Source organism: Colossoma macropomum, unplaced genomic scaffold, assembly GCF_904425465.1.
Source record: "Colossoma macropomum unplaced genomic scaffold, Colossoma_macropomum, whole genome shotgun sequence".
NCBI classification, from domain to species: Eukaryota; Metazoa; Chordata; class Actinopteri; order Characiformes; family Serrasalmidae; genus Colossoma; species Colossoma macropomum.
The window spans coordinates 97,637-120,127 of NW_023495892.1; the positions used below are offsets into that span (position 1 = coordinate 97,637).

Genomic DNA, 22,491 nt, shown 5'->3' on the forward strand with positions numbered 1-22,491 from the left:
GCGGTGATTTTGTGTCGTGTTTGATCTACCGTATCATCAATTCACCGTGTTTTGCCGGAGCGCTGCTTCAAGTTAGCCAGCAGCTAAAAACAGCTAGCCTGGAAAGATAGCGCTCTCCTGCTCTCCAGTGTCTCACAGCTTCCTCTGTTTACTTTCGAACATAACCCCCCTCTTTCTTTCACTTTTGTTGCTCGAGAATGCACTAATACTAAAATATGACGGTTTGGCGCTGTAACACGGCGCTGTAGACGTGATTTAACACCGCTAAAGCTGGTTAGGATGTACAGAAAGAGGTGAGTTCTCTGTAGGACAGTACAGTTACACCACTGACCTCATCACTCACACTCGGTCACAGGAGAACAGATCGCTGATAACATCCACTCAGACAGGGACTGTATAACTCCGCGTTTCAGCTGTTGCTAAAGTATATTTGGCGACCCTTTTTTTACTCGTGGCCCCCTCCCTCTCTAATCAAGTCAAAAAATTCGGAAGTGCACCCTCTCCTGGCGACAGGAGTCGCTTTCCTTGCAGTTGAAAGCGCTACCAGGGCTTTCGCTAAAACGTGGAAGTGTGAGAATGGTGTATTATATCGAACATTTATCGAACCTGTCTTATCGCTCTATCGAGGAAAAGTTATATCGCGATACTTATCGTTATCGGTTTATCGCCCAGCCCTATTTCAAAGTTTATACAGATATGAAAGATCATTATAATTTTCTTGCAGGAGACACACACTGATAGGAGAAATGAAGTTGAGAGGGGTGGATGGTGGGAAAGGAACTATGTACTAAGTCATGGAACTAAGACTATACTGTTTTCCAGAGGATTAGATGTGAATCTGCTATGAGTAGAAGAAACAGTATCAGGGATGGTATTGTTAGTAAAAGCAAATCCAGGCTTTTAAAGGCTTTTCAATTTTTGTGTGTTAACGTTTATGCACAAAGTAGGGGGCTGATTACATTGTCAAAAATAAAAGAGGCTCTCTGGGATTATGAAGAAAGCTTGAGGCAGTGGTGGGAGGGGAAAGCACAATTTAGAGTTTTTGTCAGAATTATACATATCATGTTAGCAATTAGAAAGAGAAATAGTGGAGAAAAATGGGGTTTAGCTTGATAGGGCGCTAGTGGAGAAATAAGAGCTCAGTTCCTGTTTTGCAAGAGCAGATAAAAGTAGTGCTTGATAAAGGCAAGAATCTGTTCAGTAATAGAGATAGATGATCCCAGTACATACCTTTTATTTAGAAAGGAACGTGGTACAGAAAAAAACAGATGCTATATTTACATAGAACTACTGGGACTTTGTCCTCTGACCCTGCTGGAATGAGGAAGCTGGCTGTGTATTATGCAGATTTGGCACAGAAGGATGTGATTTTGAAAGTGCAACAGAACTGCTACAAGACTTTCCACAGTTGCGACTGAGGAAGAGGGGGGATTCAATTCAAGGAAATGACAGTTCTGCAGCTGTTGGCAGGATGGCAGGAAGTTCTGTCGGAGTGGTCAAGTTGTCAGCTGAACAACTTGTGCTGTGGGCAGTAATGCTCCCCCAAACCATGACAGATTTTAACATTTTGCATCTTTCGCTGATAAAAATCTGAATGATCCCTTTTGTCTTTGGCGCAGAGATTTGGATGTCCGTTTCTTTCCAAATACAAGTTAAAACATGGATTCTTCTGACCACAGCACACATTTACATTGTTTTTCAGACCACCTGAGATGAGCTGACCCAGAGAATGCAGTGATGTAGTGGTGGACTGTGTTTAGTGACAACAGTTTTCCAAAGTACTCCTGAGCCAATGTGGCTATATTGAACACTGTAGCATGACAGTTTCTCATGCAGTGGTTTCCGGCTTTATTTCACTAATATGATAAAGACACTATTTACACTGAGTCTAAAACATAAATATCACCTTTGAGCTCATAAATGATTTCTGTGAATTCATGTTAGTAGAAGAAAATAATAATGAAATACTACAATTAAAAATCACCACAAACGACTGCAAATGAGCCAAAGTGGTGGAGTGTCCAGTCTTTTCTGCAAAGGGATGGTGTGGCAGCAGGTTTTCATTCAACAAAGCAGGAGCTCACAAAAGATGAGCTGTTTAACTGAGATCAAACAAAATAAATGTAGTAGATACAGGCCGTGTTATTTGTCCTGTGCAAAAGAAGCTCCCCGAGACTGTCTGATGGGTTTTGATGAGTTCGACTGATGAGATCACGGAAAAAGATGCTCTTTGCCTCTAATTCTGATTTGGCGCTATGAGAACCCTGAAGCAGCTGCAGTTTGGTGGGGAAATGAAGGAAGACAAACTACAACCACAATCATCACTAAACTGCACTTTCTAATGGTTATATTTAACAGAGATGAAGATGCAGCATAGCCACTCAGCATTGTTTCTGTGTTAGAGATTATCATACAATTACAGGAAGAAATGTTCAACAAACTCAAATTAAACACACACAGAAACATCCATGTGGCTTGAGGCCAAATGGTGAGAGAGTTTAATAGATTTATTGGACTATTAAAATCATTATCAAATACATTACCTCATTTACCAAAATAGGTCTTGCAGTATACATTCATCAGGCATAACATTATGATCACCTCCTTGTTTCTACGCTCATTGTCCATTTTATCAGCTCCACTTACTATATAGGTGCACTATGTAGTTCTACAATTACAGACTGTAGTCCATCTGTTTCTCTGCATACTTTGTTATCCCCCCTTTACCCTGTTCTTCAGTGGTCAGGACCCCCATGGACCCTCACAGAGCAGGTACTATTTGAGTGGTGGATCATTCTCAGCACTGCAGTAACACTGACGTAGTGGTGGTGTGTTAGTATGTGTTGTGCTGGTGCGAGTGGATCAGACACAGTAGTGCTGCTGGAGTTTTAAAACACTGTGTCCACTCACTGTCCACTCTATTAGTAAAGTCAGAGACAGCAGCTCATGTGTGTCAGCACAGTTTGTGTTGGTCATCCTCTAGACCTTCATCAGTGGTCACAGGACGCTGCCCACAGGACACTGTTGGCTGGATATTTTTGGTTGGTGGACTATTCTCAGTCCAGCAGTGACACTGAGGTGTTTAAAAACTCCAGCAGCACTGCTGTATCTGATCCACTCAGACCAGCGCAACACACACTAACACACCACATCAGTGTTACTGCAGTGCTGAGAATGATCCACCACCCAAATAGTACCTGCTCTGTGAGGGTCCATGGGGGTCCTGACCACTGAAGAACAGGGTAAAAGGGGGCTAACAAAGTATGCAGAGAAACAGATGGACTACAGTCTATAATTGTAGAACTACAAAGTGCACCTATATAGTAAGTGGAGCTGATAAAATGGACAATAAGCGTAGAAACAAGGAGGTGGTCATAATGTTATGCCTCATCGGTGTATAGAGAATAAATATTTCTTAGTTTGACATCATGAGGTCTAATAATGAGAAGGTTTCATAGATTTATTTGAGTATTAAAATCATCATTAAATAAGTTACTGTCACGCTTCTGGGTTCTCCTCCCTTGCCTAATACTCTCCAGGACTCCAATTCCCATGATTCCAATCCTGATGATGTCACTCCTTCCACCAATCACACACAGCTTCCTCGTTCTCAGTCACCTGAGTATTAACGCAATACACCTGTGTTTGTTTGTCCCAGGCTTTAGTTTCTGGTTTGTTCTCCTCATTGCGAGGTATTGCCCTTCACTGTACTACTGAGCGGTTTTCTACTGTTTTTCTGACTTGTGTATTGGACCCTTTGCCTGTTTTTTGAATACTGTGTTTTTGTGTTCGCCCTTTTGCTCTGGTCGCTTGTGCATTTTGTATCTTCTGGTTTTTTGACTTTTTGCAAGGCTTTTGGATTTGCCCTGAAACTGTCTGACCGTCTTACTGTCTCTCATTAAACGACTTCCTTCTTAAGATCTGCGAGTGTCTTTCTGTGCTTGTGCAGCATTACAGAATACCTCACCTTAAAAACCAAGATGGCGGATCTGAGAGAGCTCCACAGTACCGTCAACAACCAAGGTCAGTTGTTAGCGCAACATAATCAGCTGTTTGAGTCACTGTCTGGGACTGTGGGTAAGCTTGCTCATCAGCAATTAGAACACAATCAGCTTCTGCAAATTTCTGCTGATATTAAATCCCTGTCCTCCCAGTTAAGTCAGTTAGTGCCTAAACCCTTGATCTCCTCGACTCCCGTAATGAACAGTACAGCTCCGGCACCAGCTCCCAACCCTGATGACCATTTTCCAGTGAGCAAACCCGATAAATACGATGGGAGCCCTAATTTGTGTAAAGGATTCTTACTACAGAGCTCATTATATTTTTCAAATTCTCCAGCTAGTTCTGACAACCGACGTATTGCTTTTTTGATTTCCAGACTCACTGGTAAGGCTTTAGACTGGGCCACTGCTGTCTGGCCTTCTATGGAACAGAGCTCCTACTTTTCGTAAAAGCCTAAATTCAGAGATTCTAACGGAACTCGCTTGTAAGGATGATGGACTATCATTGGACGCTCTCATTGCGCTCGCTATTCACCTGGATCAGTTAAAACAGAGTTCAAAGCACCAGGTACATCGTCTTGCTGCACTCCATACCACACAACGGACCTGTCCATTACCCAAACCAGTAAAATCTGATGTCCCGGTCGCTGAGCCTATGCAGGTGGACACCTCCCGACTGTCCAAGGAGGAGCGCTTACGCAGGTTATATGGGGGTCTGTACTTGTACTGCGGATAAGCGGGTCATGTGCTACGTGATTGTCGCCTCCGTCCGAACAGACCTCAGGCGCCACTCCCAGGAAAGTAATGTGGTGAGTGGTCATAAACCTACCATGATTAGCAAATCCTTTTTGATCCCTGTTACCTTGTTCTGCCAAAATTCTTCTATTGTCGTTTCAGCCTTAATTGACTCGGGGGCCCAAGGCAGCTTCATCCAAGCTGGACTACTGAACCAGTTGGGGATTTAGATGGAACCGCTGCCCACACCACTACGCCTGTCAGCCGTGGATGGGGGACCCATTGGACTAGGAAACGTGACTCATAAAACACGTCCAGTCAAAATGAGTGTTAGTGCTCTCCATGTTGAGGACATTTGTTTTTTTGTACTTGAAACCACTGACTATGCTGTGATTTTAGGTCTCTCCTGGCTGAAAACGCATGATCCCAATATCTCCTGGTCCCACAAGGAGATCCTCTCGTGGTCCTCGTATTGTTTTGAGAACTGTTTGCAAGTCCCTACTATTTGTGCTAATTCCACATCTGTGGAGAGTCCTGCTGTAAATACGCAGATTAACATTCCCCCCCGAATATGCTGATCTGGCTGAGGTTTTTGACAAAGTGAATGCCACTGAATTGCCACCTCATACAGACTATGACTGTTCCATTGAACTTCTTGATAATCAAGTGCCTCCCAAGTCTCGTGTTTATCCCCTCACTCAGGCAGAGGAAGTCGCCATGGAGGAATATGTGCAGGAGGCTCTGGATCAAGGATTTATTCGTCCCTCCACGTCCCCAGCAGCTGCAGGATTTTTCTTTGTACAGAAGAAGGATGGAGGACTTCGTCCTTGTATTGACTATAGAGGGTTGAACAATATCACCAAAGACTATCCCTACCCCCTTCCTTTAGTGCCAGTTGCTCTGGAGCAGTTGCGGGGGGCTAAGGTATTCACTAAACTTGACTTGCGTAGTGCCTATAATTTGATTAGGATTAAAGAGGGTGAAGAAAGGAAACTGCTTTTCTCACCACTAGGGGGCACTATGAGTATCTTGTTATGCCATATGGCCTCCGAAACGCCCCCTCCGTGTTCCAATCATTCATTAATGATGTGCTCAGAGACATGCTGGGAAAATTGGTAATCGCTTATATCGATGATATTTTGATTTACTCACCTGACCTCCCTACCCATGTCCAACAGGTTCGCCAAGTCCTGACACATTTGTTGGAGAATCAGTTATATGTGAAAGGTGAAAAGTGTGAATTTCATCTGTCTGAGACTTCCTTCCTAGGCTATGTCATCAGTGCTGATGGTGTTTTCATGGATGAAAAGAAGGTGGCTGCAGTGGTTAACTAGCCTGTGCCCACCACCGTGAAGGAACTGCAACGATTCCTCGGGTTTGCTAACTTTACCGCAGGTTCATCCGTGACTACAGCACAGTTGCAGCTCCTCTCACTGCTTTGTTAAAGGGGGGTGCCAAGAAACTGTTGTGGAATAACCAGGCCGAGATTGCTTTTCAGCATCTTAAGGATACGTTCACCTCAGCTCCTCTGTTGAAACACCCTGATCCCTCTAAACCTTTCATTGTTGAGGTTGATGCTTCTAATGTGGGGGTTGGGGCTGTCCTGTCTCAACATTATGGTGAACCTGCTAAACTGTACCCTGTTGCTTTTTTCTCCCATAAGATGTCCCCAGCTGAACAGAATTATGGTATAGGAGACCGTGAGTTGTTGGCCATGAAATTGGCTTTTGAAGAATGGCGGCACTGGCTGGAGGGTGCTCAGCATCCGTTTCTGGTCCTAACTGACCACAAAAACCTTGGATATCTACGTTCCATAAAGCGATTAAACTCACAACAGGCGCGTTGGTCTCTGTTTTTCTCGAGGTTTCGGTTTGCCATCACTTATCGTCCAGGCTCGCGTAATACGAAAGCTGATGCTTTATCTCGTATCTATGACAGTGAGGGTACAGAGTCTGGTGCACCAGAAGCAGTTCTAGAACCCGACTTAATACTCGCTCCTATTCGTTGGGAAATAGATTCAGAAATTGATGAACATAACAATCGCTATGCGCCACCCTCCTTGTGCCCCAGTGATAAAAAATTCGTACCTGCTTTGTTTCGCGACCGTCTCGTTACCTGGGCTCATTCTTCCCTTACCTTGGGTCATCCGGGAGAGACTCGCACTCACCAGTTGTTGGCGTCGAAGTATTGGTGGGAGAGCATGGTTGCTGATGTCCATAGATTTGTAGCATCATGCTCGACTTGCTCGCAGTGTAAAACCCCACGCACGTTGCCCGCCGGCAAACTAATGCCTTTACCTGTACCTTCTCGCCCCTGTTCACATATCGCAGTGGATTTCGTTACTGATTTGCCTATGTCTGATGGTTACACTGTTGTCTTGACTGTTGTTGATCGATTTTCCAAGGGTGTACGCTTCATTCCATTCACTCAGTTACCCAATGCTTTACAAACTGCTGAATGTCTGTTTAACCATGTGTTTCGTCTGTTTGGTATCCCTGAGGATATTGTATGTGACAGAGGCACTCAGTTCACCTCTCAAGTATGGAGAGCTTTCATGGAAAGATTGGGGATCACAGTTAGTTTAACCTCTGGTTACCATCCCCAATCTAATGGTCAATTTGAGAGAGCAAACCAGGAACTAGGCAAGTTTCTGAGACTTTATTGTCACAACAACCAACATGACTGGCACAGATACCTTCCATGGGCCGAAATTGCTCAGAATTCGCTTACCAGCTCAACTACTAATCTCACTCCGTTTCAGTGTATGTATGGTTACCAGCCCCCTCTTATGCCATGGACTGCCACTCCTTCTGAGGTTCCTGCCGTAGAATCCTGGATGTCTCGCAGTGAACAGGTTTGGGAGGAGACCCATCAACGGATCGAAGCCGTACTCCGGAGACAAACGCCATGCTGATCGGCAACGTGGTGACACCCCTTCTTACTCCATAGGAGACCGAGTATGGCTTTCGACCAGAGATTTTCGGTTTTCGGAGGGAAGTAAAAAACTTCTACCCAAGTATATTGGTCCATTCAAGATCCTAGATAAAGTTAATGATGTTACTTACAAGTTAGACTTACCTGTTCAGTATCGAGTATGTAACACCTTCCATGTGTCTTTGCTTAAGCCCGTAGTCTCTGGTCCGCTGAATGAGGTCACGCCCGACGCTAGTTCCCCGCCTCCTGTGGTTATGGAGGGAGCACCCGTCTACGCTGTTCGGCGGCTCCTGGACTCACGTCGGCGTGGAAGGGGCCTGCAGTATCTTGTGGACTGGGAGGGGTTCGGACCGGAGGAGAGGTGTTGGGTACCAGCGGAGGACGTGTTGGATCCCGCCTTGGTGGAGGAGTTCCATCAGAGTCATCCATCACGCCCCGCACTGCGTCCCCGTGGTCGTCCTCGTCTACAGTCTTCCAATCCTTCCGGTGGTAGTCGGCGAGGCCGTCCCAAGTCCCGGCCCCTGGGTGATGCCCAAGGTAGCAGGCTTTCCAGTGGATCTGTCCAGAGTCGTGGCAGCTCGGGTGGCTCTCCCACTGGGGTTCCCATCCGGGGGGGGCTGGTCGTCGTGGTCGTCCTCGTTCGCAAGCTGTCTTGGACTTTTTGGGGGGGGAGTACTGTCACGCTTCCGGGTTCTCCTCCCTTGTCTAATACTCTCCAGGACTCCAATTCCCATGATTCCAATCCTGATGTCACTCCTTCCACCAATCACACACAGCTTCCTCGTTCTCAGTCACTTGAGTATTAATGCAATACACCTGTGTTTGTTTGTCCCAGGCTTTAAATAGTTTCTGGTTTGTTCTCCTCATTGCGAGGTATTGCCCTTCACTGGACTACTGAGCGGTTTTCTACTGTTTTTCTGACTTGTGTATTGGACCCTTTGCCTGTTTTTTGGATATTGTGTTTTTGTGTTTGCCCTTTTGCTCCGGTCGCTTGTGCATTTTGTATCTTCTGGTTTTTTGACTTTTTGCAAGGCTTTTGGATTCTGATTTTGGATTTGCCCTGAAACTGTCTGACCGTCTTACTGTCTCTCATTAAACCACTTCCTTTTTAAGATCCGCGAGCGTCTTTCTGTGCTTGTGCAGCATTACAGTTACTTCACTGTTTCCAAAAAAGTTTCTAAAAAAGTTGTGGCACTGTGCAAAATGTAAATAAAAACAGAATGCAATGATGTAAAAAATATTTAAACACTATATTTCCTTGAAAATAATACAGAGACAACATATCAAATGCTGAAACTGAGAAATTTTAGTATGACTTTTTAAACATTTATGCCTGTTTTGAATGTGATGCCAGCAAGATGTTTCAAAAAGGTTTGGACAGGGGCAACAAAAAACTGGTAAAGTTGTGTAATGCTAAAAAAAACACCAGGTGGAAAATCTCACAACTAATTAGATTAATTGGCAGCAAGTCAGTAACATGATTGAGTGTATAAAGAGCATCCCAGAGAGGCTGAGTAAAAGATCCCTAGTAAAGATGAGGAGGGGTTCACCACTCTGTGAAGGCTGCACAGGCAAATAGTACAACAGTTCAAAAATAACATTTCTCAGCATAAAATAGCAAAGAACTAATCATCTACAGCACATAATGCCATCAAATGATTCAGAGAACCCAGAGAAATCTCTGCAACGGGCAAAGCTGAAAACCAATATTGGCTGGCCATGATCTTTGGGCCCACAGGTGACACTGCATTAAAAACAAACACTATTCTGTAGTGGAAATCACTGTATGGGCTCAGAAACACTTCTGAAGACCACTGTCTGTGAACACAGTTCATCATTGCATTCACAAATGCAAGTTAAAACTCTACTAAGTTAAAAATGTAAATAAACAGGATCCAGAAACGCTACCACCTTCTTTGGGCCCGAGTAAAGAGGAGAGGGTCCATTCAACTTGTTATCAGTGCACAGTTCAAAAGCCAGCATCCGTGATGGTATGGGGGGGGTATTAGTGCACATGGCATGGGTGACTTGCACATCTGTGAAGGCACTGCTTCAGCACATGCTGAACAATATATACAGTTTTTGGAGCAACACATAATGCCATGCAGACAACGTCTTTTTAGGGAAGGCCTTGCTTTTTTCAGCAAGACAAGGCTAAACCACATTCTGCATGTATTACAACAGCATTACTCCATATTAAAAGAGTCTAGGTGCTAAACTGGCCTGCCTGCAGTCCAGACCTGTCACCCCACTGATAACATTTGTCACATTATGAAATGAAAATTATGACAAAGGAGACCCCGAACTGTTGAACAGCTGAAATCCTATATCAAACAAGAACAGGAAAACATTATACTTTAAGAACTACAGCAGTTGGTTTCCTCAGTTCCCAAACACTCACAGCGTGTTGTTAAAAGAAGAGGTGAATCAACACATCATTGCATTCTGTTTTTATTTACATTTTGCACAGCGTCCCAACTTTTTTGGAAACGGGGTTGTAATTATTGGTTTGACATTATGAGGTCTAATAATGACAGTTAATAATGACAGGTCTAATAATGAGTTGAATAGATTCATTCTATTATCGTTTATGTAAAACACATTAAAAACAACAAAAAGAAGGAGAGAATGATATATAAATGTATATTTCAAAGGTGATTTGACACATGATGTCAAAGTTTTAATAAACATTATTACATTTATTTAACTATATTTGTTATGTGTTATGTTACTTTATATAATGAAAACCCTGGAAATAAAAACCATGAAAATGGCTTAAGTTAATAATGCAAGCCACATGAATGTTTCTGTGTGTGTTTAATTTGAGTTTGTTGAAACGTTGACGCTGAACATTTCTTTCTGTAATTGTATGATAATCTCTAACACAGAAATAGTGCTGCGTCTTCATCCCTGTTAAATATGATCATTAGAATGTGCAGGTTAGTGAATATTGTGATTGTAGTTTATTGTCTTCCTTCATTTGTCCACCAAACTGCAGCTGCACTGATCAATATGCGGCCGTTTGCTGATTCCAGTGTTCATTGTGAAGAGGAGCTACAGTGTCCTTAAGCCACCTAAATCAAAATCAGCATCCAAATCAAACGTTTAATAACCTTCACCTGACAGTCTGAAATGAGACTGTGAAAAGTCTTGTGAGGTAAAGTTAGTTTCATTTTCACTTTCTTTCTTTAGTAGTATTCAAATGATGGGTGCAAAATGTCAATATGGGTAAATTATCATAGGTTTGTAACTAAGGAGATCAGCTCCTACTTATTTTTAAATTTCTATTTTAATGCCTATTTGTACTCGTGAAATTTCTATGGACTGAAACTGCTGAGAGCTGATTAGGGAGCATCTAAAAATTATGATTGTCAAAGGCCAAGTGTGACGCATCAATACGAAAACAAATGATGGCCAGTCAGAGTGTTTAAAATGGCCTCTATTTATGATTATTGTTGAAGAGTAGTCTCAAAAGTAGATTTCTACCAGACTGATCTTTCGACTTTGGCATAAAAACAACAAATTTGTAATAAATAAGGCAAATAAGGAAAGGTCTCAGGACAGCAGTTGTAGTCTCAGTATACTGATTTTTACAATTTTTTCTTTTTAAAATCACTCACTTTCTTCGCTGGGTAGAGAAGCTTGATTTCTGAACTTCAGGGTTTGAGTATACATGTTTAAACTCAAACAAATTATACTATTATTGACATTTGTATGATGTCAAAAGGAGCAGCTATGCAGAACTTGGTGGCTGTAATGAAAAATCTATTTCATTAAACACAGTTGAATATTCTGCTTTATGCGCATCAGTATATTATTATGTCTGTCTGCATTACTCTACAGCACCTACTACTGAAATGAAGACAAGATTTGTTTGTAAAAAAATTAAAACCATTTATTTGTGTCTAAATGTTTGTGTACAAAATTGCTTTTAGGCTTTTAAAATGTATTAATTAGTTATTAGCAGTGTCTATATCTGACAGTTACTGTTTATGATCAAGTCTCTCTGAGGTTTGTAGCTGCAGAGAGAATTTATAGCTCCATTTAACATAACATGACTAAATAAAAGGGAGACTACTGAGCTGATAGATTGTGGTGAACAAACAGAAAAGAAAAAGGAGGAAAAACTAAAGCCCTAAAAGCTCTCAGTTTAAGAGTAGTAAAGGAATTAAACCAGGTTCATTCCATTTAGATGCTGCTGCCCTCTTGTGGTCAGAGAACAGACTGGATGTTCTAAATCTTTCAAATGCTAAATGTAGCTTGATACAAAACATCATTCATAACGAGCTTTTTCTTCAGTCTTTAACATTACAGTGTAGAACAACTCTCAGTTTAATAGAAGTGTAAAGATTTTATATCACAAGAAATATACAGTGTTTTGAAGGCCTGTAGATGTTACTGGAAAACTGAATAAAAATGTGTCAGACAATAATAAATAAAATAAATTAATACATTTATTAATATAAAATAATAAATAAAATAAAAATAAAGATGTTCCTACATTAGTGTCAGCAGTGCTCTGCATTAGAAACAAACACTGATAAGACACTGAAAGAGCTTTTATAATGTTATCAGTAACTACAGTGTAATATTCACTGATGCTCTGCTTTTGATTCCACATTTACTTCTATCACTTTGCTGAACATCAACAAAATATTTCAGAGCTTTATTGAGTCTGAAAGTGTTGATAAGAGTGATAACAGTAGTGATGTTAGCTGAGCTGTGTTTAACACTGATTAATGCTCTTTTCCCCAAAAGACTGTGTGAAGAACACGGCTGCCTGATGAAGAATCTCCTTCATGATGATGATGAAGGTGTGAGTGAGTCTCTCTCTGAATATTCCTGCTGAAAGTGTTTGTATCAAAATCAGATATTAATTTAAAATGTGTGTTTGGTGAAGATGAAGGACTGCATAATAATTATGAAGCTTTAGACAAGATTACTCTCTCTCTCTCTCTCTCTCTCTCTCTCTCTGTAGGATTGTATTAGTGTGAATCTGTAGGAGGAGATAAAGAGATAAAAATGGCGGCTGCAAGAAACAGTAAGTTAAACTTCCAGAACCTACAAAAGGTTTTACTGTGAACATCATTAAATAATATTCAATCAGAGAGTTTATTTTTATTGTGGAGACACACAAGACACAACTATTAATGTGTGTGTGTGTGCGTGTGTGTGTGTGTGTGTTTCTACACAGCCAAGTTTAAACTCTTTGGACCTCAAGGTGGTGAAAAGTATGAATTTGGCTCTGCTCTCACTCTCTCCTGTCACCTGTCTTCTGAAATCAGTGCTGTTTCCATGGTGATCAGGTGGTTTAAGGGGACAGACTGTGTTTGTCTCTATAAGAACGGGCAGGTGACAGAGGGGAGGGGCTACGAGGGCAGAGTGAGTCTGTTCACTCAGGAGCTGCAGAGAGGAAACATCTCCTTACAGATCAGAGACTGCAGTGAGTCAGATTTAGGAGTTTACCTGTGTCGGGTCACCAATGGAGACAGAACAGAGGAGTGTACAGTAACAGTAGAAGTGAGAGTACATGCGGGTAAGTATACCAGACGTTCACTCTACATAAAGCCAATATCATCATCGGCATCTCATTTCCAAATGAAAGATGAAAAGACAGAAATGAGAAACACAGATGTTCAGAATGTTGTTGTGTTCAGATAAAGGAGGTATGACCATTTGCTTTAACCACAACATTTCAAACTGAAAGTCATGTTTTTGATTATAAAATACTTGTTCTCTTTTAGTTAATGTTTAATTACGATTTAGGTTTGGTTTGGTTATGATTGGTTATTTTGAATTATGTTTGTGTTTGATGTGATTAACCCTTAGAGCCCTAGCACTATTAGGTGTGTTTTTTCCCCCGTTTTTGTCAGTTCCTCTTTCAGTTGTTGTAACTCTAGTAATTATATGAGACAGCCACATGTTATATGTGGCTTCTCAAATATATAAACACCTGAGTTGTAAATGCCCACAGAAGTTTGATATTTTTATGAAACTGGACATGTTTTGATCAACATTTACCAAGCGCCTGTTTATTTTTACTTATTTTTGACTGTATCTATTCAAAGCATCAATTCACAGCTTAGATGTCAATGAGAAAGTTTTAGTGTCTATGAGTTGAAATATAAGAATTTTGATGATTGTTCATTACATGGCTTATGACTGTGAAATAGTATGTGAGTAGCATCAGGCGGACATTTTTTTTTTTTGATATTCTCACCTAAAGGAGACATGCAGGTTGCTAAAACTGCATGTGACAGACTGACACAGCAGGTCAAGCCTTTGGGTTTTTTGTTCAGGGCCAATATGGCTAATATTCCAGCTAATAAAACACTGTTTTAGTACACTGGGTGTTTATTATCAGCTGCTTATAATAACAATGACTCCTATAATAAAGAATCCTTCCAGAAATGATCAGATAAATACTGGTTTATTTAGAAAACACACAATAAAGAACCATGTACCATAATATAAACTTGAAATCTATATCAGTCCAGCGGTGTTGGACAGACGCCAAAAGACTCTGAAGGTGCGCACGCATCTCTTCAGTTCTAGAAGCGTGTGAACCTGTCCAACGCGCTGGTGCGAGGAAACACGTGCACAAACAGAGCGAGGAAAACTGACAAGATGTGGGTGCAGCTTCAGAGCTGGCTAATCTGAAGAGGCATTTTCGGTGGATAATACTGACTCATCTAATCAAATATTTGATTTGAAACACGATGTAAAATTTTAGAAGCCCTAATAGTAAATAACAGTAGTGGAAATAAAGCGAAATGCAGAGAAACTGAGTTTTACTTGAAGAATAGGAGACAAACTTTGAAGGAGCGTCTATTTTTACTGTTTTTCCACAGTGGATTACTCACAGATGCTTCATCGGACTGCGATGGCGCCGCTGTTTTTAGAAGTAGATTCTGCAGTTTCTAATGATATGCTTAGTAAACCACTGCATTAACAAACACAAACACAAAATCCGTCATTAGGGTTGTTAATGTATATTTATATTTATATTATTTTATTTGTCTAACTTTGTGTTTCCTTGTGTTTTTCTTTCCACAGCACTAGAGGTAAGTAAATAACTACTTCTTTCTCTGCTGGTAGTGACTGATTTTTATACTCTTATCACATGAACTACATTCAATACAGACATCAAGCAGCTACATAATATTGAGTTTCCGTTAAATTTCACATGATGAACAAAGTCTCTGATCTCAGAATGAAAGCTTTTGACTTCATCTGCCTCCTTCCTTCCCACAATGCTCCTGTGCATAATCCCACTGCACTGCAGAAATGTAGAGACAGTGAAGTTCACTGAGGAGAAAAAGACACAACAAATAAAAGCAGTCTGGCTCTGTTGGGAGTGATGTCACTGTTCTTGTGATGACGGAATATTTGAGTCATTCATCATCAGTACATCATTATCATTAGAGTGTCTCTCATTACTGTAGTTTTCCTCTCCTCCATTACTGAAAATAGCCCAGAACACACACAGCAGGAGCTTCTGACACACACTCACACACACTATCGGCCTGTTTGATGAGTCTCTATATCAGTGACTCACAACAAGCAGCAAATAATGAAGAGTCAGCAGCTCTGAAAGACTCGATTACTGAGATCCTCTCATCTCCTTCACTTCCATTCATCATCTCAGCTACAAATAACAGAGACTCACACAAGAGCTTTTCACACCCACCATATTCTACTGTTCTAGTGTCTCGTGTTCATTAGAGTTTGTGCTGAACACTCATTTTTCTTTTCTTCTATAATTCAGCTGTTTCTTTCACTGACTCTCAAATCTCACTGTCAACTCCAGAGGCAGGTACAAGCTGACCCTCAAGGACCCTTTACACACTTTTGTAGATGCAATGGAACAAGTTAATCTTAAAATGACTGATGGGTTTTTTTAAGAGGACAGATTACTTTCTCTCTCAATCAGCACCAATCCAGTCATTCTTATTAATACACCACAGTCATGATTGATTCTTAGTTTTAGTGACTGGTTTACCAAGACTTTTATACATTAAAAGAGTCAGTAATATCTGTATAATCTGACCATGATAATAATTTAAATTATTTATTTTTCAAATGTAAATTATTGTACAGTTCAACTTCAGTCTCTAGGAAGAAACGTGTCCACTGTGATTTATTCAGAAAAGTTATTTGTAAGTTCATTTCAAGCATTTAACACATAACTTAAAGCATGAAATCAGGCTGTTTATGTATTTATTTTATTTCTACAGTCTGTAATAAGACAGATAAGAGAGGAGAGAATGAAGAGGGAGGAGTGTAAGACAGACTGAAATACATATGAGTGTTTAGATTCTTATACATTGATCCTACATGATATCACTTTTTGTTCTTCTCTCAACACATCTATGATGAAATGAGAATTGAAAATAAAGCTGACTTTGTCTTTGATTCATTCATTTCAACAGTTAAATCACTTTAGGCACTCTGCTTCCACAATGTAGTGTACAGTTGAAAACTGTTCAAATAGTGCACAGTACACAACTAGCTGTGACTATGGCCATCTAATTAATATTCAGGATATTCAAATTTGTTTCAAAAAATTTTGAAAAACTTCCTTTTTTTTATTTTATTAATCAGTTTTTCTTCTTTAGGGCAAAAAAGTTTTCTATGTCTGGCAGGTGAGTACACTAAAGTTAATGCATCATTAACTTATTATAAATGATTAATAATAGCATTATAAATACCTCCCCATTCCCACCTGTTACCCAACAAGTTGTAACTTGTTGTCAGATGTTCAGTTTTACCCCTGTTATAAAATTCTGCTGTAACTCTGCTTTAATCTCTTCTTCCACGTAAGTTTAAATATTTCACTCAGCTAAAATCAGCAGAGTCTGTACTGTTAGTAATATCAGCTCTCAGTGATTCATACTGACACCAACCATCATCACATCTTCACTCTGTTTTATTCTCTTCTACAGAGTAAAAGAAAATGGACAGAAGAGGAGAGAATTAAAATGAGTGAATCTGTTCTGCTGACTGGTGAGTTTTAAAAGAGATACAAAATCAAACTCAACAACAGTTAAATAAAACACAATGACAGATAAACCCTTTAAATTCTAATGTGGGCAGGTTTCTCAAAACTATCTCTATATTAATATAGTGAAAAAAGATCAGTTATTTACATTTTGCACGTATTGCAAATGTGATTTATTAAATGATCACATCTTGTGTAACTGACTGATTTTGGTATAAATCATTCAGACCACTACAGTTTTAGAAACTTCTTGCCATTGTGCTGTTCTGGTAAAGACAGATTGTAAAGGACGTGATGGTTTTGGACTTTTTTTTTGTGAAACGTTTTTTTTCAGTCTTTATTTAAAGCATCTGATTGGCTCACTGGGCTTTTGTCTGCAGACAACAGAGCACCTGTAATGGTGATCACAGAAGGTAGACGCTTGCGGATAAAGGAGTTCAACCAGGCTTTAAATGTTGAAATCAGAATCCAAACTCATAGTCAAAAAGCAGGCAAAAATGTCAAAGCACAAAAACAGAGAACCAAAGCAAACAATCCAGAGGGGTAAACCAGAAATCAGAGTCGGGGAAACGAGAATACAAGTCATACATGAAAATAACACCATAGAAATACTGCTCAGTAGTTCACGAATGAAGCAATACCTCGCAACTAACTATTGCTAAAGCCTGGGCTTATAAGCTAGTCTGAAGTAGTCATGTGATAAAACATACAGGTGTTACACATTAAAACTCAGGCAATCGTGAACGCTGATAGGAGCGAGTGTGGAGATCAGCAGTCAGCTGATCTCGCTCTTCACTCTGGGAGATGTAGTCCGTGTGTGGAATGGAGTCTGTAGGCAGTGAGGAGGTCATGTGATCTCCCAGAGGATTCTGGAAGATCGAGTCCATAGCCTCGTTGGTGGTATTCGTGACTAATAAGTAAATTTAATCCTTTAAATTCACAGATTTCTTTCATCATAAGGCTTATTATTCACAAACTGGACAGAAAGCAAAGCGAACTGAGGTATTGTTAAGTAGGCACTGGAGGGGGAGGTTAATACGTTACGGGGTTAAGAACTGCTGTTAATATCTTATGGCTGTTTTAAAACTGAATAATCCTGTTTATTCAGCTTCTTCCGCTGTTCTGTGGTTCTGAACAGCAGCATTCACTGAGTTTTAGTCTTGAATCAGTGATCTTAGCTCATCTCTGTGTAACTCTGTGTAGCTGCTGTGAGAGTTCAGATGGTGTCAGGAGATGAGGGAGGTGTCTGATAGGTCTGAAGGAGGAAGCTGAATCTTCTCATTAAATGCAGGTATTAGATGAACAGCGGAACAGAGAGTAGATTACCTAGCTTTAAGTCTGTGTTTGCAGTGGGTGAATTTACAGTTAGACTGCAGTTTGTGTATTAACAGTGCTAGCTTTGCTACCTTTATGGGAGTGATTCAGCATGAACAATGGGTTGCACTGTCAATACAAAATAAAAGGATTTGCAGAATAGTTTATTATTCAATGGAAAAAGTACAAGAATCAAGTGATAAAGAAATAAAATATTTGCAAGAAAGAAAAATATTTTAAGCATTTTTTTAACAATGAACCAGCTTCTACCAAAGCTATTTTACTGAAATAATATGTATCAAATCTTTGCCAAAATAAAATATATGTTTAATCAGTTAATTGTACAAATTGATATTGAACCTTAAATTGGTGCATTTCTGACAGAGGTTTCCAGAGACGCCAAACATTTTAAAGACAAAATAGGCCTTATGGTGAAGAAAAATGAACAACTGGAAGAAAAATGCAGAGAAATTCAAGAGAAAGAAAAACTTCTTACAAAAAGCACAGAGACTGTTCAGATGAAGGACAAGATGCTGGAAGAGAAAGAAACACTTCTTACAGAGACAAAAAGCAAACTAGAACAAATGAATAAAGAATCTGAGATGAATCAGAAACAGCTTAAAGATAAAGACACACAACTGGAGAATCAGATCAAACTGCTGAGAGAGAAAGAGACTCTACTGGAGATCACAGTGAAAGAGGGGGAAAGCAGTAAAAAGCAGCTGGAGACTCTGAGAAAGGAACTGCGGGACAAGAGCAGCAAACTACAGGAGATGATGATCCTACTGGAACAACAGAAAACTGAAGTGAGTGAAAAAGACAAACAGCTTGAAGAGAAGGAGAGACTTCTAAGTGAGAGAAACACACAGCTAATGGAAAGAGACAAGCAGGTTGAGGAGAAAGACAGACTTCTAGAGGAGAGAAACAAGCAGCTGCAGGAGAGAACAGATCCAGACTCAGCAGCTCCAACCAGGAGGAGAAACAGCAAAGAGATTGAGCCTGAAAAATGTAAGTATAATGGTTGAATGGAAATGCTTAAAATAAAATTCTTTAAACATAAATGTGTACATTGCTATAAAAATTTGATCACACACTGTAGTTGTCTAATAAATTAAAATACAGATCTATATTCCCGAAAAGAAATATGATTAAATAAGAATTAAAATAAATATAACAATTGTCAGTTATGCTGTAAAGTGTAGTTGTATAAGAGTTTGGTATTTGGTCAAACCAGCAAAACATCAAACAGCAAAATGTTAAACTCTTATACATGAATTTCATGATATAAACTACCAAAATCTGTTTATTTTATTCAGCTCTGTCCATTTAAATGAAGCGGCTCTTCAGATTTTTGTCTTTTAACTCTGGTTTATGCTGACCGCTGTCAGAAAACAGTGAGTGTTTCTCTACCAGAACAAGAAGAGCAGACTTGTGTTCTTGGGAAAAAAAAAACATTCCCTTTAAAGAATGACCTTTCGCGAATATGAGAACAGAGAAAGCATGTATAACAGTTTGAGATGTGCTGTGTTCTCACTGTTTATACTGTGCAGTTCTCTGAGCTCAGCTGTTTCACCAGCACTAACAGTAATTATTCTACAAGCTCAGAATGTGATACAAAAAATCTGTAAATATTTTATACAATACAAATGATTAAATCCAGTCTGATGTCACTGCTGATATAATTTAATTACTTGAAGCGTTACTTGTAATTAAGGGGTTAGCAGACCAACAGTAAAAATACAGTTTGTGTAAACACTAATTTAATAGTCACTACCACTAAACCAGAAGGTAAAAGACAAAATTAACAAAATGGAGGCCCCATGTTTCTTCTGTGCATAAGGTGATGCACTGTCAATAACAATCTCCTCTTTGCTGGTTCTTCTGTTTCATAGTGAGTGTAGAGACTCCGGAATCTGCAGTGCCACTCAGGAGAAGTGACAGTCTAAAGGGAGAGCATCCAAATAGTAAATTATCCCATTAATTTAATATAATATCTTATACATCTGTTTAAATATAATAATCAAATCACATAGTAAGAGATTAAATACCTCATTCTTGTTGATTCACAGTGAGTGGAGAATCCTCTAGTTCAGCCTCTCCAGAGTCAGTTTCTGTATCAGAGCTCAGGCTGGTGCTGCTGGGGAGGACTGGATGTGGGAAGAGAGCAGCAGGAAACACCATCCTGGGCAGAGAGGAGAGGAGCCAGGCTGGAGCGTCTACAGTGAGGCAGCAGAGTGAGAGCAGACAGGGGGAGGTGGCTGGGAGGCAGGTGACTGTGGTGGACACTCCTGACTGGTTCTGTCCTGGACTCTCTCTGGAGGAGCTGAGACAGGACGTGGGACTCTGTGTCCGTCTGTCTGCCCCAGGACCTCACGCTTTCATCCTAGTCATACCAGTGAAGCAGTCTACAGGAGAGGAGAGAGGCATGCTGGAGAAAATGGAGGAGATTTTTGGAGAGAGATGTTGGAGGAACACCATGATCCTTTTCACTGTTACTGATGAAGTCCAAGAGAAGAACATTGAAGAGTTTATCCAGTCAGGAAACCAGGAGGTCCAGAGACTTGTAGAGAAATGTGGGAACAGGTTTCACTGTCTCAGCATTAAGGAGAGTGGAGATGGTTCTCAAATCTCAGAGCTGCTGGAGAAGATAGAGAAGATGGTGGAAGGAAACAGAGAGAAATTCTACAGCAGTGAGATCTACCTGGAGACAGAATCTCAGATCAGAGCAATGGAGACAAAGATTATGAAGGAAAGAGAAGCAAAGAGGCTAAAAAAAGAAAAAGAATTGACAGAAAAACTAGAAAAGGAGGTGCAGTACTCTCTCAGAAAGACAGAAGGAGCAGTACAAGAGCATGAAGGAGAGATAAAACAACTGAATGACCGAACAACTGAGCTAGAGAGAAGGATGAAAGAAGAGAGGGATGAAGAGAAAAAGAGAGAACTGGAACGAGAGCTAGAAAGGGAGCTAGCACAAAGAATAGGAATGGAGGAAAAAGTGAGAAAACTAAAAGAAAAGAGAGAGCGAGAGAGGAAAGAGATGGAGGAGAGACACAGACAGGAGATGGAGGAGATCAGGGAGATGTATGAAGGAGAAGCCAGAATGGAGGCAGAGAGGAGCCTCATGAAGGTCATCCTGCCTGAACTCCAGAGAAACATCTTGGTCTCCAAGTCAAAGATACAGGAAGAGTTCAGCAGACAGACGGAGGAGAAGGACAGAGAGCTGGAGACACTGAAACAAAGCCTCTCAGAGCTCAGAAAGACTCACTCACTTCTGGAGGAGGTTTATGAGAGAACAATGAAGAGCAGCTCAGACTCAGAGAGAGCAGCTCCAGCAGCAGAAGGAGGGTCTGAGGGAATCTTTCAGAGGTTTAAGGATTGGCTTCATTGATGAACAGAAAGCACAAAGACTCAATTTGTCATTCAGCAGTGGTGATCATGGAGAAATTAAATCTAATATGAAAAGACGTTTGCCATTATTTAGAGTGCAGAAGTGGCTTGTCATAAAAGACCAATCGGGCTTTTACTTTTGTGAATGCATTTTTTAGACGGATTTTGCCATAGACATCAAATTTAGTTCAGGTATGTAGATTGCAAGGCATGTCATGGACCTGACACATTTCACAGGCTGAAGATTTGAACCCACATCAACAGGAACTCATGAATGCATGTATGTTTGTAGTAAAAAACTGTTAGTGTTTAAAGTAAAACACTATGTAAATAAGCAGACACACAGTACATTCAATGCTACTGCCAATGCAATGCTATTAGAGTTACAGTACTTCAGCTACATTGTGGAGATGACCACTGGTACAAAATAATGGAAGTGTGGTGCTTTGTATCAGTGACACTGCGTATCTTTGTTTTAAAGACTTTTAATGTGAAGAATGGATCTCTTTTCAAAGAACTGACATGCTAAGGGGCTTTGTGAGGGGAGGGGAACCTCAGGAAAAAAGGAATATAGGAGTTCTGATTTGGGAAATTTAATGGATTTGTTTTAATCATCTATTTGAGTTAAAAGAAAGTTAAGAGATTGGATGGATTTTGCCATAGACATAAAATTTAGTTCAGGTATGTAGACTGCAAGGCTTTTTCCTCAGATAACTTAATAAGTAAGCCTATAACACAAAGATCTCACTGAAACAGCTGTGGTAGACTGCCTTACTCTAAACCACAAACTCCATGAACTCAGACTGGACCTCTAATGAGGATAGTAGATGTTTCATAGTACTGTACAGTGGCTATCTTGTAACACTATTCATTCACAACAGAGTAAATTTTGCTTTGTAGTTGTGAATGAACTGAATTAACGTGGACAGCAACATATAATATGAAGCTGAATAAATCTGTATAATGCTGTAATTTATTTTCAAAAGTAAAGTTTTTTTTTTACTGTACATGTGTACAAATAAAGAAAATATATATTTTGTTATGCCTCTCCTTCATCTCTGGTTAGTGATAAGGAGAAAATATGAATATATAAATTGTGTTTACACTGTGCAGTGCAGC

The 22,491-nt window shown here is 40.2% G+C and overlaps 2 protein-coding genes across 2 annotated transcripts in view; both read left to right on the forward strand.

The window, feature by feature from the left end:
* The window catches only part of LOC118803380 (butyrophilin subfamily 3 member A3-like), a gene marked incomplete at its 3' end in the record, with an annotated part of 34,875 nt that extends 16,129 nt beyond the window's left edge, over positions 1–18,746 (forward strand). Inside the window, exons 2-8 of the mRNA XM_036563879.1 lie at positions 12,429–12,484; positions 12,649–12,711; positions 12,865–13,206; positions 14,727–14,734; positions 16,289–16,315; positions 16,616–16,676; positions 18,370–18,746. Of these exons, the coding sequence (XP_036419772.1) occupies positions 12,693–12,711; positions 12,865–13,206; positions 14,727–14,734; positions 16,289–16,315; positions 16,616–16,676; positions 18,370–18,746 (834 nt within the window). The remainder of the gene's footprint in view (positions 1–12,428; positions 12,485–12,648; positions 12,712–12,864; positions 13,207–14,726; positions 14,735–16,288; positions 16,316–16,615; positions 16,677–18,369) is intronic.
* LOC118803376 (GTPase IMAP family member 7-like) lies at positions 18,740–21,548 on the forward strand. Its single transcript, XM_036563872.1, has 3 exons — positions 18,740–18,993; positions 19,878–19,949; positions 20,055–21,548. The coding sequence occupies exons 1-3, from the start codon at positions 18,759–18,761 to the stop codon at positions 21,371–21,373; spliced, it is 1,626 nt and encodes a 541-aa protein (XP_036419765.1). The 5' UTR covers positions 18,740–18,758; the 3' UTR covers positions 21,374–21,548.
* Positions 21,549–22,491: the final 943 nt, after the last annotated feature.